The sequence below is a fragment of the Chroicocephalus ridibundus genome, unplaced genomic scaffold (genome assembly GCF_963924245.1).
Source record: "Chroicocephalus ridibundus unplaced genomic scaffold, bChrRid1.1 SCAFFOLD_122, whole genome shotgun sequence".
Classification (NCBI taxonomy): Eukaryota; Metazoa; Chordata; class Aves; order Charadriiformes; family Laridae; genus Chroicocephalus; species Chroicocephalus ridibundus.
The window spans coordinates 505,732-521,499 of NW_026961289.1; the positions used below are offsets into that span (position 1 = coordinate 505,732).

The following is a 15,768-nucleotide window of genomic DNA, read 5'->3' on the forward strand; positions in this document are numbered from 1 at the left end:
TCCATCTGTTAGAACAGTCTCTCAGGACAGGTGAGATGCTGGGTGGTGCTGGCCTCTTGCATGCTGTATTGTCGGAGCTTGTGACGGGTGCATCCGGCGTGGCTCATGCACACAGTCCGTGGGCTGAAGATGTAGATCTTGAGGAAGTTGCTGGGCGCCAGCTGCTGAGATCAGTTCTGATCCCATCACCCCTGTGCCTTACTCGTAGTACAACTGATAGCAATTATAGTAATGAGGACATACAGTGACAGTTACTTAGCAATTAACAACATACAATTTGATTCATTGGCTATTCTCACCCAAAATCAGATCCCCATGAGGTACACATCGGACTTCCCCATCCTTCCGCATCACCCACCAAGTGCACCCAGGCCCTTGGGCAAAAGCAGGCCCATGGATGGGTTTGCCTTTGCCTGAGGCAGGACTGACCCTGACTGTCTTCCCTGGCATATTCTTCATGAGCACTACGGGGACTTTATCCCCTTCTACGGTATGTGGAAGTTTCAAAACTGCCACTTGGGCAGGGCCAGCCCCATTTGTAGATCCCCTGGGGTTAACTAGCCAGGTAGCCTTTGCTAAATGTGCATCCCAATGTTTTAAATTCCCACCACCCATTGCTCTCAGTGTAGTTTTTAACAGTCCATTGTATCGTTCCATCTTCCCAGAGGCTGGTGCATGACAGGGGATGTGATACACCCACTCAATGCCATGCTCTGTGGCCCAGGTGTCTATGAGGCTGTTTCCGAAATGAGTCCCGTTGTCCAACTCAGTTCTCTCTGGGGTACCATGTCGCCACAGGACTTGTTTTTCAAGGCCCAGGATAGTGTTCTGGGCAGTGGCATGGGGCACAGGGTATGTTTCCAGCCATCCGGTGGTTGCTTCCACCATTGTGAGCACATAGCGCTTGCCTTGACGGCTTTGTGGCAGTGTGATATAATCAATCTGCCAGGCCTCCCCAGATTTGTATTTCAGCCATCGCCCTCCATACCAAAGAGGTTTCAAACGCTTGGCTTGCTTGATTGTAGCGCATGTCTCACATTCATGGATGACCTGTGCAACAGTGTCCATGGTCAAGTCCACCCCTCGGTCACGAGCCCATCTATATGTCGCATCTCTTCCTTGATGGCCTGAGGAGTCATGGGCCCACCGAGCTATGAATAGTTCACCCCTATGTTGCCAGTCCAGATCCAGCTGAGCCACTTCAATCCTAGCAGCCCGATCCACCTGCTGGTTGTTCTGATGTTCCTCCGTGGCCCGATTCTTCGGTACATGGGCATCTACGGGGCGTACTTTCACAACCAGCTTCTCTATCCGGGCAGCAATATCTTGCCATAGGTCAGCAGCCCAGATGGGTTTGCCTCTGCGCTGCCAGTTGCCCTGCTTCTGCTGCTGTAGCCACCCCCACAGAGCATTTGCCACCATCCATGAGTCAGTGTAGAGTTAAAGTACTGGCCATTTTTCTCGCTCGGCAATGGCCAAAGCCAGCTGAATATCCTTCACCTCTGCAAACTGGCTCGATTCACCTTGTCCTTCACTGGCCTCTGCAACTTGTCGTGTAGGACTCCACACAGCAGCCTTCCACTTTCGATGCTTTCCCACAATCTGGCAGGACCCATCAGTGAACAGGGCATCTTTCTTCCCATTTTCTGGCAGTTTATTATATGGTGGGGGCTCTTCTGCACGTGTCACCTCCTCCCCGGGTGACATTCCGAAATCTTTGCCTTCTGGCCAGTCCGTGATCACCTCCAGAATTCCTGGGCGACTGGGGTTTCCCATTCGAGTTCGCTGTGTGATCAGTGCAATCCACTTACTCCCTGTGGCACCAGTTGCATGATGTGTGGTGGGGACCCTTTCTTTGAACATCCAGCCCAGCACCGGCAGTCGAGGTGCTGGGAGGAGCTGTGCTTCTGTGCCAACTACTTCCAAAGCAGCTCAAACCCCTTCATATGCTGCCAAGATCTCTTTTTCTGTTGGAGTGTAGCAGACACTCCAACAGAAAAAGATCCAGATCCTGTGGATCCCCGACTCCTCCAAAACCCCAGGGGTCGACCTTGGGTCTCCCCTGGTGCTTTCTGCCAGAGGCCCCAGGTAGGGCCGTTCTCCCCGGCTGCGCTGTAGAGCACGTTTTCAAAGTCTTGTCCTGCCCGGACTGGCCCCAGGGCCACTGCATGGACTATTTCCTGTTTGATTTGTTCAAAAGCTTGTCGTTGCTCAGGACCCCATTTAAAATCGTTCTTCTTCCGGGCTACTTGATAGAGAGGGATTACAATTAGTCTGTAATGTGGGATATGCATTCTCCAAAAACCCACAATGCCTAAGAAAGCCTGTGTTTCCTTTTTACCAGTTGGTGGAGACATAGCTGCTATTTTGTTGATCACATCCATTGGGATCTGACGGCGTCCATCCTGACATTTTATTCCTAAAAACTGGATCTCCTGCTCAGGTGCCTTGACCTTACTTCGTTTTATGGCAAAACCCACTTTCAGAAGGATTCAGACTGTTTTACTCCCTTTCTCAAAAACTTCTGCTGTGTTTCCCCATACAATGATGTCATCGATGGATTGCAGATGTTCTGGAGCCTCACCCTGTTCCAGTGCAGTCTGGACCAGCCCATGGCAAATGGTGGGGCTGTGTTTCCACCCCTGGGGCAGTCGATTCCAGGTGTACTGGACGCCCCTCCAAGTGAAAGCAAACTGTGGCCTGCACTCTGCTGCCAAAGGGATTGAGAAGAATGCATTCACTATATCAATCGTGGCATACCACTTGGCTGCCTTGGACTCCAGTTCATACTGCAGTTCTAGCATGTCCGGCACGGCAGCGCTCAGCGGTAGCGTGGCGTCATTCAGGCCACGATAGTCTACAGTTAGCCTCCACTCTCCATTAGATTTTCTCACTGGCCATATGGGACTGTTAAAGGGTGAGCAAGTTTTGCTGATCACTCCTTCAACCTCTAGTTGACGGATCAGCTTATGGATGCAATCAGAGAGTCTCGGTTAGTGCGATATTGCCACCGATGCACCGTTGTGGTAGCAATTGGCACCTGCTGTTCTTTGACCCTCAACAACCCCACAACAGAAGAGTCCCCCTGTAGGAATGTGTCTGAGAGAAAATGGCCATGTGAGCCAGCCTCCCTACTATGAGAGATTAGATTAAGAGCAAAACAGGTGGTAGAAGATGGAATTAGTACATGGGAAAAACGGGAACTGAGAAGGTAGAAAACATGTTGTGCTAATGACTAAGCAATTTACGACGCGAATTCTTGTAACCAGTCTGATCTGTGAATGAACTGCATGGACAGCGCGTGAACAGAGACTGTAAGCCAATCATATAGCTGCCGCTAGCGCGTGCTCTTATTGCCTGTCTATATCTACTCTGTGAAAACTTGAATAAAGGGAGAACGATCATACTCATATTGAGACTCCATCGTTACTCCGGGTCCGTCTCCCACTCCAACATCTGGTGGCAGAGGATGGTTCAGCACGACTGAGTTCTCCGAGACTGCACTAAGCAGCTAGAGGAGGGGAGTGGGAAACTTCGGCTGGGAGACGTGCTGCTTGGGCGCATCAGCGGGAGCAGACAACGGCGTGAGGTCGCTCCTCACCTCCCAGGCGCAGCTATGGAAACAGAAGCTGCGGCCATGCTACTCGCTGGGATCCTCTCCAAGAGAGGGATTGAAACACCAGCGAAACTGTTGCTCAAACTGATTAAGCCGGGGCAGGAGATGGGGCAACAAGTAACAAAAGAAGAAGGGGCTATATTAAGACTTCTCCTGCATATCCTCTCTAAGAGAGGGGTGAAATACGATGAGCGTATGCTCCGAAGGTTGTTAACCTGGTGCAGAGAGAACGGATTCGCACCAGAGCCCCAGACAGCTTTTAAACCAGAAATATGGGAGGCTGTTGGGAATAAACTGTGGGAAGTGATAAGTAAAGGAGACAAAGAGGCATCACCGTTAGCGACGACATGGTGGTTGGTGTTATCGACCTTACAAGATATGAAGGCGGAGAGAGCCACGGCAGACGGGGCTTTTGCAGCATTACAACCCACGGGAGGGGGATCGAACAGGCCAGGTCCGAAGGTCTGGGACGATCCCCTGCTGATCCCCTCTGCTCCACCTGAGGCCGATGGAGGAGGCAGAATGTCAGCAGAGACGGACAGAGCCGGAGCTGTTTGCTCCTGCCATTGCCCACCCCAACCCCCACGCTCCCTCCCCTCCCCAGTCGTCCCCCTGAGATAAAAGTGCTGGTTTTGTATGTCTGCTGTGTAAGCGTGTGCGCGGGCGCCAGCTTATACCTGCTGATCAGCATCTGTGCTACTGTTTGCTTTTTGTTGTGTGCAGTGTCGTTAGCTGACTCCATTTGAGCAGGTGTTCTGCCCGGTGTGGTACTGTTCTCATATGCATCTAGGGCTGACACTCCGTCAAGTGAAGAAGTTTGTATATACACAGTGTTTAGACGTAAGGCGAGCGCGCCCCAGGTAGATACACCAGGATGGGCTGTAGAACCGATGGAAGTCCTGAAATATTGGGGGAGTTTTCATGAGCCGACACGTTTACACTCTCGGGAACGGCTCGCCCGTGCAGGGCGTATCGCTGGTTGTTTGTTGTTTGTCTATAAGGTCATGGTTGATTGGGAAAAGGAGTTGAGCCAAAATCTATAGGATGCTCTGTATGAAAATGAGAAACTTAAGGAAAAATGAGAAACTGAGCTCTTGTTGCAAAGGCAGACTTTTATGTCAGTCGTAAGTGATGAAAAAAAAAAAAAGAAAAAAAAGAAAAAAAAAGAAAAAAAAGAAAAATAATAAAAAAAAAGCGAAAGAAAAAAAAAAAAAGAAACCAAACAGGAACAATTAGATGGGAAATGTGCCACATTAGCACAAAAGTATGCCATAAGCATTACGAGAAAGCATCAGAAAAAGAGAAATAGGACACCTGATTCAAAGCAGTACCATAGAGATATGTTTTTGTTTTTTTCCTATATGTGTCTATGTTATTGCATGCCTTAGTAGATTGCTCTGTGTTATACCCTGCGAGACTAAAATGAACCCAGCAGAAGCGGTCTCTTGAGCAAGGGCGTGGAATATGGGAAAGCAACAGAAGATCGGCGAGGAGGACTGTAAATACACTCAAGGGACTCACACCTGGGTGCTGGAAAACACAGATATCACACCAATTGTTATTCAGTCTCGGGTGCTGGCAAGAAAAACATTTGGATGACATAAGCCTGTAATGGACTCACAGACACCTTATCCAGCTGCTTGAGAATCTTGGCCTGTTGTGGAAGAAGATCAAAGCACAGTACCAGCAAGAACAGGGAGTCCGCATGCGCTCTTGCTAACGAGGACTCTTTTGCTGCCAAGGATTCCTGGTAACAAGGACTCTCTTGCTGCCAAGGATAAGTTTAACAATGCTACTAGTACAGCTATTTCTGAGGTATTGCTAGATGTAGATAGTATTCGACATGCGATGTTGCAAAACAGAGCTGCTACCAATTTTTTGCTTTCAGCTCACAGACATGGTTGTCAAGATTTTAAAGGACTGTATTGTATGAATCTAAGTGACCACTCCAAATCCATCCATGCCCAGCTGCAGGAACTGCACTGACCGAACCAGCAACTTGTGGAGACCACTGGGTGAAATCTCTTTGCTGGATGGACTTGGGGGTGGGGTTGGTTGAAGCAAATTATACTCATCGCCTGTGTGGAAGGAATTTGTCTGTTATGTTTAGTATGCTGTTTGCCGTGTTTAATAAGCATTATACGATCAGTTGTAGATGCCGCTTTGCATCGTACCCTTGTACGAGTTGTAGAATATGTTGCTCTAAAAACTATGTGTGTATCCATGAGAACCTGACCTTCACAGAAGAAGATAACACGAAGGGATTACAACAATGTAGTCACGTATCAGACAGCTGCGGTTAGCAAAGCTGGATCATGAGTTTGGTGAGACTCGCTGCATACACTGGCCACGTGTGCAGCGACTCTGGCCTGTACTTTTCTACTCGATCCAGTGCAGGAGAGTCTGGTGGGACTGGCTGCATACGCTGGCCACGCGTGCAGCGACTCTAGCCTGTACTTCTCTACTCACTCCAGTGCAGGATATAGGGGGGCTGTCTCGGGTCAGAGAGGGGGAGAGAGACATGAGCGAGGGGGAGAGAGACATGAGCGCACTTTGAAGATACAGGGGATGCCCTGAAGCACTGTGTCTGCCCCCGCCATAAGTTCTATGTTCATTAACCCCAACAGCTCCGAAGGCATCACAGCACGTTGCAAGATAAGATATAGTCTACTACTGCTGCAAGACGCACTGAACACCTTCCTACAAGAATTTCAACTTTATGCCCTGATAGGACAGTGGGATGATGCACTCGCAAAGAGCCTGACTGCATTAGAGTGGGTATTTTTGCCACATACCTTTTCAAAACCAGTAACTATGATGATTGAAATGTTACCGCGATTGTTTTTCCAGGGTCGTTTGTGCTGTCACCAGCTTTCTGGAATGGATCCAAGCCACATACATGTCCCCATCAAAAAGGATGACCTTGACCCTTAGTTATCACAATTTGACATGTTGTTGCAAAAAATATTCGTCCTTTACATGATCAGCTAAAAGCTCAAATACTTAAGATTCAAGACTTTATGAACCGCAATGTATTTGAAATATTACAAAAGGATTTCTCGTGGGTAGATCCAAAGAAATTGGCTTTCTGGGCTAAATTTAGGAATCTGGGTATTTATTGCCTTAGCAGGGTTCTTTTTGATTCTGTTTTTAATTGTGTTTAGTATATAACCTGCTAAGAGCGTCACAATGACTAGAAGCACAAGTCATGGCGACCTTGTTAATAAATGGTCTGGTGTTAAACAAAAAAGGGGGAGATGTGGCAGATCTACGAGCAGAGGCCTGCGTACGGCCAAAGACACAGTGAGCAGAGCACACAGTAACCACAGAGCCAAGAGAACAGTTCATACCTTCACTCCATCCTGTGACGACCATATAACATTTTCGAATCTCGGACAAAGAATAGGGCTAAGTATTCTTCCTTCGCTAGGAACAGCAACGACATTAAATATGTTGAATAAGATAGGGTGTTGGGCAAGTAAACAGATAAACCTTACAACTGAAATCATATCTAGCTTGCTTACTGATGCTGATAGCATTCGGCGTGCTACGTTGCAAAATCGAGCGGCTATTGATTTTTTGCTGTTAGCTCAGGGTCATGGGTGTGAAGATTTTGAAGGTATATGTTGTATGAACCTTTCCAACCACTCATCATCCATTCATAAGCAGTTACGGGAGCTGAAGGATAACATGTCCAAATTAAAAGTGGTCAAAAATGGTTTTGATGATTGGTTAAACTCATGGGGTATAACGGGATGGTTACCAGACTTACTAAAGCAAGGGCTCATGCTACTGTTGGTTATATTATTATTGATTATGGTAGCCTCGGGTGTTCTCCGCAAAGTGACTGACATGATAGAAAATGCCATGCATAAGGTCTGGCTGGCTCAAGAAGAAAAAGGGGGTATTGTAGGAATGTGTCTGAGAGAAAATGGTCATGTGAGCCAGCCTCCCTACTATGAGAGATTAGATTAAGAGCAAAACAGGTGGTAGAAGATGGAATTAGTACATGGGAAAAACGGGAACTGAGAAGGTAGAAAACATGTTGTGCTAATGACGAAGTAATTTACTATGTGAATTCTTGTAACCAATCTGATCTGTGAATGAACTGCATGCACCGCGCGTGGACAGTGTAACTAGCTAATCAGAAATAAGCGAGTTGCGTGTACGGCTACAACATGGTATAAAAGATGATGATCTGTGCTTAATAAACGGCTTCTGTTGATTCACATTGGATCGTCCGGAGTCCAGTTATTTCTCCTCAGGAGGGCGCCGTGGCGATCCCATCAGTGGGAGCTCCCACCAATGGGAGCGTAGTACCGGGGGTGCGGGGTGCTGGGGTGGGGGGTGCTGTTTACACTTCTACAGATCAGCCGCTAAACAGAGGCACATCTCTTGACACTCAGATGTGACACTGAGGATACAGAACATCTCGTCAGACGGGCTCTCTGTTTAGACGTAGGTTCTGGCGCTGGAAGAGCTCTTTATAAATGCAGCTTTTTCCAAATCTTTTCCTGGTCTGAGCTCCTTGACAGCGTCCAGAGTCAGAGCATCCTTAGAGAGAGATTGTTATTTTGATCTCCTTTTACACAACTGGAATGACTTTTATTTTCCAGGAGCTGTAAAAAGAAGAGCTTGTTCCCTCTTTCAGTGACTGGCATCCAGAGTTACAGGTTTGAACCTGTACTTCCAAGGCCTCCTCTTGTAGTTAAACTTGTGCTCGTTGCCTTGCGTCCTTCCACAGGACGCCACTGAGAAGAGTCTGCTTCCACGTGTCTCCCAGTCAGAGAGCTCCCTCTCTCTCAGCCACGTCTTGTGTGTAAAATTCTCCAGTCCCTTCATCATTGTGGCTCTTTGCTGGGCTTGCTCCAGAATGTCCAAGCCTTGACCTGGAGAGCCCAGATCCGGTCACAAAAATTATACACGTAAAAGAAGAAGACAAATACACAAATAAGGCCATCTGCAGAATTCAAAATCCACCTCTTGCCATATTTCACAATAATTTCTATCTACTCTTTTACACCTTACGAACTTCAATACTTAACGCAAAAGGAAAAGACCTTTATGGAGCCAATCACATCATCTCTCCCAGGATCTGTACGATTTGCTGGCTAGTGGCCTTCCCTGGGGAGCTCGAATTTTAGAAGGCTTGGCTGATCCTGGCCGAGAACCTGCTCAGGGTGTGGGTCTGCTTGTAACGGGAACAGCCTCTGACATACCCGAGCACACAGACTGGATCTCTGAAATGTCAGAGGCGTCACTGCCTCGGTGGCTACTTGCCCTGCTGCCAGCCTTGCCTCCTGCTCGGCTTCCAGCTCTGCTCGGAGTTGTTCTGGTTTCTCGAAAGACAAAAGATACCCATCAGTATTAGAGGTAAGGACGGAAAAGGTGTGCAGGTAGCCCCCAAAATTCCTCATTGCACCAACTAAACTTCACTAGCACATCTCATTAAAAATGTATTACCCTGGCAACTTTTCGTGACTTGCTAGACGTGCATTGCTTATTCACTCAACAGCCGGATCCTTCTTTTCTCTTTCCCCTGCCGTTTTCTCAATTATTAACTGAAAGATTTAATGTCACATTTATTGTCATTTTTGCCACGCCAACTCCAACATATTTTAACATTGAATAAAATGCATGAGAGTGTAACGCGTTTATTTTGGACACAGATGAGTTATGTGCAGAACTTGCTTATTCTGATACTTTCTGCCAGCAGGAATGAACCACTGTCAAAGGAAGTCAGCGTGATAATAGAGTGCTCAACGTGCTAAATCACTGTTAATCAATCACCTATTAATACACAGACACAACCTGACGAGCAGTTTTGCTAACTCTGCAGCTATTCATATTAAATAATACACCCATCTACAAGAAGGGTCGGAAGGAGGATCCGGGGAACTACAGGCCTGTCAGCCTGACCTCGGTACCAGGAAAGATCATGGAGAGGATCATCTTGAGTGAGCTCTCACGGCAAGCGCAGGGCAGCCAAGGGATCAGGGCCAGCCAGCAGGGGTTTAGGAAGGGGAGGTCCTGCTTAACCAACCTGATCTCTTTCTGTGACCATGTCACCCGCCTTCTGGATGCGGGGAAGGCTGTGGACGTTGTCTATCTGGACTTTAGCAAGGCCTTTGACACTGTCCCCCCACAGCCTTCTCCTGGAGAAGCTGGTGAATCATGGCATAGACAAGTGTACTCTTCGCTGGGTAAAAACCTGGCTGGATGGCCGTGCCCAGAGAGTTGTGATTAATGGGGTGAAATCCTCTTGGCGGCCGGTCACCAGTGGTGTCCCTCAGGGCTCAGTTTTGGGGCCAGTTCTCTTTAATATCTTTATCAATGATCTGGATGAGGGGATTGAGTGCACCCTCAGTAAGTTTGCAGATGACACCAAACTAGGTGGGAGTGTTGATCTGCTGGAGGGTAGGAAGGCTCTCCAGAGGGACCTGGACAGGCTGGATCGATGGGCCAAGGCCAACTCTGTGAGGTTTAATAAGGCCAAGTGCCGGGTCCTGCATTTCGGTCACAACAACCCCAAGCAACGCTACAGGCTTGGGGCAGAGTGGCTGGAAAGCTGCCCGGCAGAAAAGGACCTGCGGGTGCTGGTGGACGGCCAGCTTCACATGAGCCAGCAGTGTGCCCAGGTGGCCAAGAAGGCCAACAGCATTCTGGCTTGTATCAGGAACAGCGTGGCCAGCAGGAGTAGGGAAGTGATGGTGCCTCTGTACTCAGCACTGGTGAGGTCTCACCTCGAGTGTTGTGTTCAGTTCTGGGCCCCTCTGTACAAGAGGGACATTGAGGTGCTGGAGCGTGTCCAGAGGAGAGCTACCAGGCTGGTGAGGGGTCTGGAGACCAGGGCATATGAGGAGAGGCTGAGGGAGCTGGGCATGTTTAGCTTGGAGAAGAGGAGGCTGAGGGGAGACCTCATTGCCCTCTACAACTCCCTGAAAGGAGGGTGTAGAGAGGTGGGTGTTGGCCTCTTCTCCCAGGTGAATAATGACAGGACCAGAGGAAATGGTCTGAAGCTGCGGCAGGGGAGGTTTAGATTAGATATTAGGAAGAATTACTTTACTGAAAGAGTGGTCAGGCACTGGAACAGCCTGCCCAGGGAGGGGGTTGAGTCACCATCCCTAGAGGTATTTAAGGAACGTCTAGAAATTCTGCTCAGGACAGCGGTGGCCTCCTCACCCCACAGCCAGACCCTGGCTGGGCAGGGCAGGCCCACAGTGCCTGCAGAGGGCCAGAGGCTCCAGCTCCAGCCTTTCCCTGAGGCTGGGCATTCAGGGAAGAACCCCCTTGGAGATGCTGGGGATGGAAGCCAGGATCTCCCACATACAAAGTGGGCGCTCTGCCACTGAGCTACACCCTCTGGAGCCTTCCCAGCAGGAGACACTCTCCTCCCATGAGGGGTCTGTGACAAGCACAGCCCCGTTGTCCCCTGGGTGCCCAGGGACCCTCTGCAGGAAACAGCACTTGAGCCCTCCTGAGATGGGGGAAGTCCACGCTGCCTCTCCCCTGGGGCCTGATCCCAGCACAGGGCTGCACTGCAGAGCACTGCCCCTCCAGCATCTCTGAAGGGCGATGGGGCAGAAGGAGGCTCTGGCTGCAGGTGCTGCTCCCACGCTCTGGCCCCCTCCAGGGCCAACGGAGAGGAGAAAACTCCTGAGCCTCCTCTGCCCCCCAGGGCAAGGGCAACCCCCCTGTGTGCCACATCTGTGCGCAGCGGCACAGGAGGAGAAGTACAACAGGGTGAGGGACATGCCCTCCCTGGGGTGAGGTGCCCGCAGGCTCTGATGGCACCCCAGGGTGTGCGATGGGGCAACATGGGGGCAGAAAGCTCACACGCCCTCATCCATGTAGCAGGCCTCCTCCTGCACCCCTCTGCCCCGCAGCATCCCTGGAGGTGGGGTGAAGGGCAGGTGTCCATCTCCATGGGGCTGATGCCCAGAGAGGAGCATATTGGTGTGTTACCAGTCATTGGAGCAGGTGGGCAAAGGGGGACAAGAAATTCTGCTCAGGACAGCGTGTGACTAAACAATACCGATGGCCATGCACTCCGGTGGGTGATCCTCAGCGTGTCTTTTTCAGCTGCCCTGGGCACATCAGAGGTCTCACTGCAACACCCCCCCGGGGGAAGGATGCTGCCATTCAGGCCGCAGCTCCAGGGAGTGCCTCTCCCTGAGACTATGGGTCCAGTGGCCTCTGCTCTGGGAACTGAAGACAAGGTGCAGGAGGCACCTGAGGAGGGGAACAGACTCTGCACCATTGAGCGTGACAAAGAGGAGAGGAACTAGGTCGTGCAGAGACCCCGCAGAGGACACATCCCGATCCTGTGGAGCAGAGAAGGAGGCACAGCTGGAGACCACCCCAAAGCAGCCCTGAGTGGAGAGTCCTGCCCAGGGGGAGGCTGGGGACTTGTGGGGCTGGAGGAAGGCTCCTTCTAAGCCGCAGATGTGCAGGTCCAGGGCAGGGACAGTGCTCTGGCAAGAGGTGAAGGAGCAAGCAGGGCTGGGGCAGGCTGGAAGGCGGCAGACGGGCTCTGCAAAAAGCAGAGGGAGAAAAATCACTGCTGAATCCCAGGACTGAACCAGGGACCTTTAGATCTTCAGTCTAACCCTGTCGCAGCTGAGCTCCTTCAGCCCTGCCCCAGCAGCCCTTGTCCCTGGGACACCCCTGCCAGGCCCCAGGCTGAGACAGACGAGGAGTGCTCCTCAGGGAGGTTCCCAGGGAAAAGCTGTGCCCAGCCCCGCACAGAGGGGACCGGGCCCCTCCCTGCCTCCAAGCCCAGGTGGGCTCCAGCTTTGGTGGAGGCCACGTTACACTGAGCATGCCAAGATGTGTGTGGGCCTCGTACAAAGGGGACAGTAGTGAAGGTAAGTGGGCAGGCCAGGCATGTGCAGCTGCAAAGGCTGAGGGTCAAAGAAGCATAGGACCGATGGAAGACCTTATCGCCTGGAAAGCCTCCTCCCACACATTTTTTCCCTTGCTGAACTTTGCTGCTTCGTTCCCAGCTCCTCTCCCTCCTTCCCCCTGAGCAGTGCAGGGCGATGGGGAATGGGGGTCCTGGTCAGTCCATAACAATTCCTCTCTGCTGCTCCTTCCTTCTAACACTTTTCCCATGGGGTCCCTCTTACAGGCTACAGTCTTTTGAGATAAACCTGCTACAGCATGGGCTCTCCTCAAGCTGAAATTCTTTCAGGAAATATCCAACCTCTCCAGTGTTGGGTCCTCCACCGAGTGCAGGGATTACCTCCTCTGCTGTGCTCCTCTCCTTAGGCTGCAGGGAAATACCTGCTTTACTGTGGTATTCTCCACAGGCTGCAGGAGACCATCTGCTCTGGCACTTGTAGCACCTCCTCTCCCTCCTTCTTCACTCACCCTGGTGTTTTCAGGGCTGTTTCTCACACTGGTTTTTCCCTCACTCCTCTCCCACTCGAGCACTTGTGTCCTTTCTTAAATACACTCTCACAGAGGTTCCACCATCCTCGTTGATGGGCTCAGTTTTGGCCAGTGGTGGGTTTCTTTTGGAGCCGTCTGGAACCAGCTCTGTCTGGCACGGAAGCAGCCCCTGGTCTCTTCTCACAGAGGCCCATCCCTTCAGCCCCACCACTACCAAACCCTGGAGACGGACACCAATTCCACAAGCCCTGGCTCTGCACCACAAACACTCTGGTGTGAGTCCTCACCTCGCGTGGGCACACGGTACAAGCTGCGCTCCGAGGATTTTTCCTCCTGGGCACTTTCCAGCCCAGCCCAGCTCCCTCCAAGCTCTGCCACCTCCCCTGCCCTCTCTCCATCCCAGCCCAGTCTGCGCTGGCCCAACAGCAGAGCCTGCCCCAGGGTGCTGCAGAGCTCTGGGCACTCACTCCACAGCCACAGCCCCTCTGAAGGGCACCGCAGCTGCTGGGGGGCAGAGGAGGGTCAGCCCCAGAGATGGGGGGCACGTGGGCACAAGGCAAAGGCAGTCAGTGGGCCCCTGTGTCCTCCTCCCCAGGATATTCTGAGGGGTCTGCAGCCCCTCACTGCCATCCCCTCTCCCCAGCCCAGTACAAGAGCCCTGGCCCTGGGGACCCTCAGGCAGCTCCTGCCGCCCCAGTGACAGAGTGGCACTGGGACAGCCTGCCCCAGGCTGCTGCAGCCACAAAGGTCTTCTCATCTCCCATTTATTCAGCCCTGCTGCTGATGGGTCTCAGAAAAAGAAGTGTTAGATGGTTCATTTTTTGTTTATTTAATCACACACTGACTGAAACACGCTTACTGAGTCTTCATTTACATAATTTTTTTTGGTCACAGACAAGAAGTGAAAAGTTAAGGAGGAGGGGAGGAATAGTGAATGCTTGTCACACCAGATGCTGCGAATCCTTTGCAGAGGAAGGTACACAGTCTATGGCTGATGAAAAAATGTCCAATCAGTTTCCTCAGGGCATCCTTGAGCTCCTGGTTCCTCATGCTGTAGATGAGGGGGTTCACTGCTGGAGGCACCACCGAGTACAGAAATGACACCACTAGATTCAGGAATGAAGAGGAGACGGAGGGCGGCTTCAGGTTGGAAAACACCCCAGTGGTGATAAAGAGGGAAACCACGGCCAGGTGAGGGAGGCACGTGGAAAAGGCTTTCTGTCTTCCCTGCTGTGAGGGGATCCTCATCACAGCCCTGAAGATCTGCACATAGGACACCGCAATGAAAACAAAACATCCCAAAAAGCCAAAAGCACTAACCACCAGAAGGCCAGCTTCCCTGAGGTAGTCTGATTGTGAGCAGGAGAGCTTGAGGATCTGGGGAGTTTCACAGAAGAACTGGTCTAGGCCATTCCCTTGGCAGAGAGGTATTGAAAATGTATTAGCTGTGTGCAGCACAGCATAGAGAAAGCCATTGCCCCAGGCAGCTGCTGCCATGTGGACACAAGCTCTGCTGCCCAGGAGGGACCCATAGTGCAGGGGTTTGCAGATGGCAACGTAGCGGTCATAGGCCATGACTGTCAGAAGATAAAACTCTGCTGACATCAAGGTGAGAAACAGAAAGAGCTGTGCAACACATCCAGTGTAAGAGATGGCGCTGGTGTCCCAGAGGGAGTTGGCCATGGCCTTGGGCAGAGTGGTGGAGATGGCACCCAGGTCGAGGAGGGCGAGGTTGAGGAGGAAGAAGTACATGGGGGTGTGGAGGCGGTGGTCACAGGCTATGGCAGTGATGATGAGGCCATTGCCCAGGAGGGCAGCCAGGTAGATGGCCAGGAAGAGGCAGAAGTGCAAGAGCTGCAGCTCCCGCGTGTCTGCGAATGCCAGCAGGAGGAAGTGGGTGATGGAGCTGCCGTTGGACATCGGATCCCTTTGTTCCCGAGGTACTGCCAAAGGAGGAAAGCACACTCACAAGTCAGGACAGCTCTGAGCAAATCTCTTCCCATGGCCTGCCCTTCCAAACCCAAGACCCGAAAACACACTTTGCCTTTGTCCTTTTTTGCGGAAAGCATTGCCCTTGTTGGAGCTCTCATTGTTGCTGGCCAAGTGTGCCGTGAGGAGCAGAGCTCTGCTTGTGGGCTCCCAAAGAGTCATCCCTGCTCCACAGCAGCGGGGATTTGGGAAAGGGGTTACAGCTTCTGCCATTCACTAGTTACCTCACCTGTGATCCACTTGTAACGCAGAGGAGCTGCTCAGCATATTCCTGCAGGAAAACCTCAGGGAAACTCCTGGTTGTCCTCAAACTGCAGTGACATGAGCAGAGCCAGCTCACTCCTCAGCCTTGTCAGGGGGGAAAGACCACGCAGCTCTTCACTCACTGCCCCCCGACCCCCTGCAGAGGGATAGGGAGAAGAGGGAGAAAAAGGAATAAAAATCTCATGGGTTGAGATACAGCCAGTTTGATAGACCAGTAACGGGAAAAAAAATAACAATAATTGTAAAAGCAAATAGGAAACCAGGAGTGATGCAGCACAATTGCTTACCACCCGATGCCCATCCCGAGCAGCGAACACGGATTCCTGCCGCCCGGCCAACCCCCATTTCTATACTGAGCAGGACCAGCCCAAGGCATTTTAATGCCCTCTCTGGTGGTTTTGGTGCTGAGTCCATGAAGCTCAGACACAGGGGAGGCTGATGAAACCTCTCCAGAAGTCAATGTCAGCAGCAAATTCCAAAGTTTCTTGGAGCGTTAATGGGTCCCA

At 51.2% G+C, this 15,768-nt stretch overlaps 1 protein-coding gene across 1 annotated transcript; it reads right to left on the reverse strand.

Annotated features, from left to right (window-relative positions):
* Positions 1-14,029: 14,029 nt before the first annotated feature.
* On the reverse strand, positions 14,030-14,929 carry LOC134509178 (olfactory receptor 14A16-like; the record flags this gene model as incomplete). Its single annotated transcript, XM_063321661.1, has 1 exon — positions 14,030-14,929. A coding segment is annotated over exon 1 (900 nt), but the record flags the coding sequence as incomplete, so codon positions are not given.
* Positions 14,930-15,768: the final 839 nt, after the last annotated feature.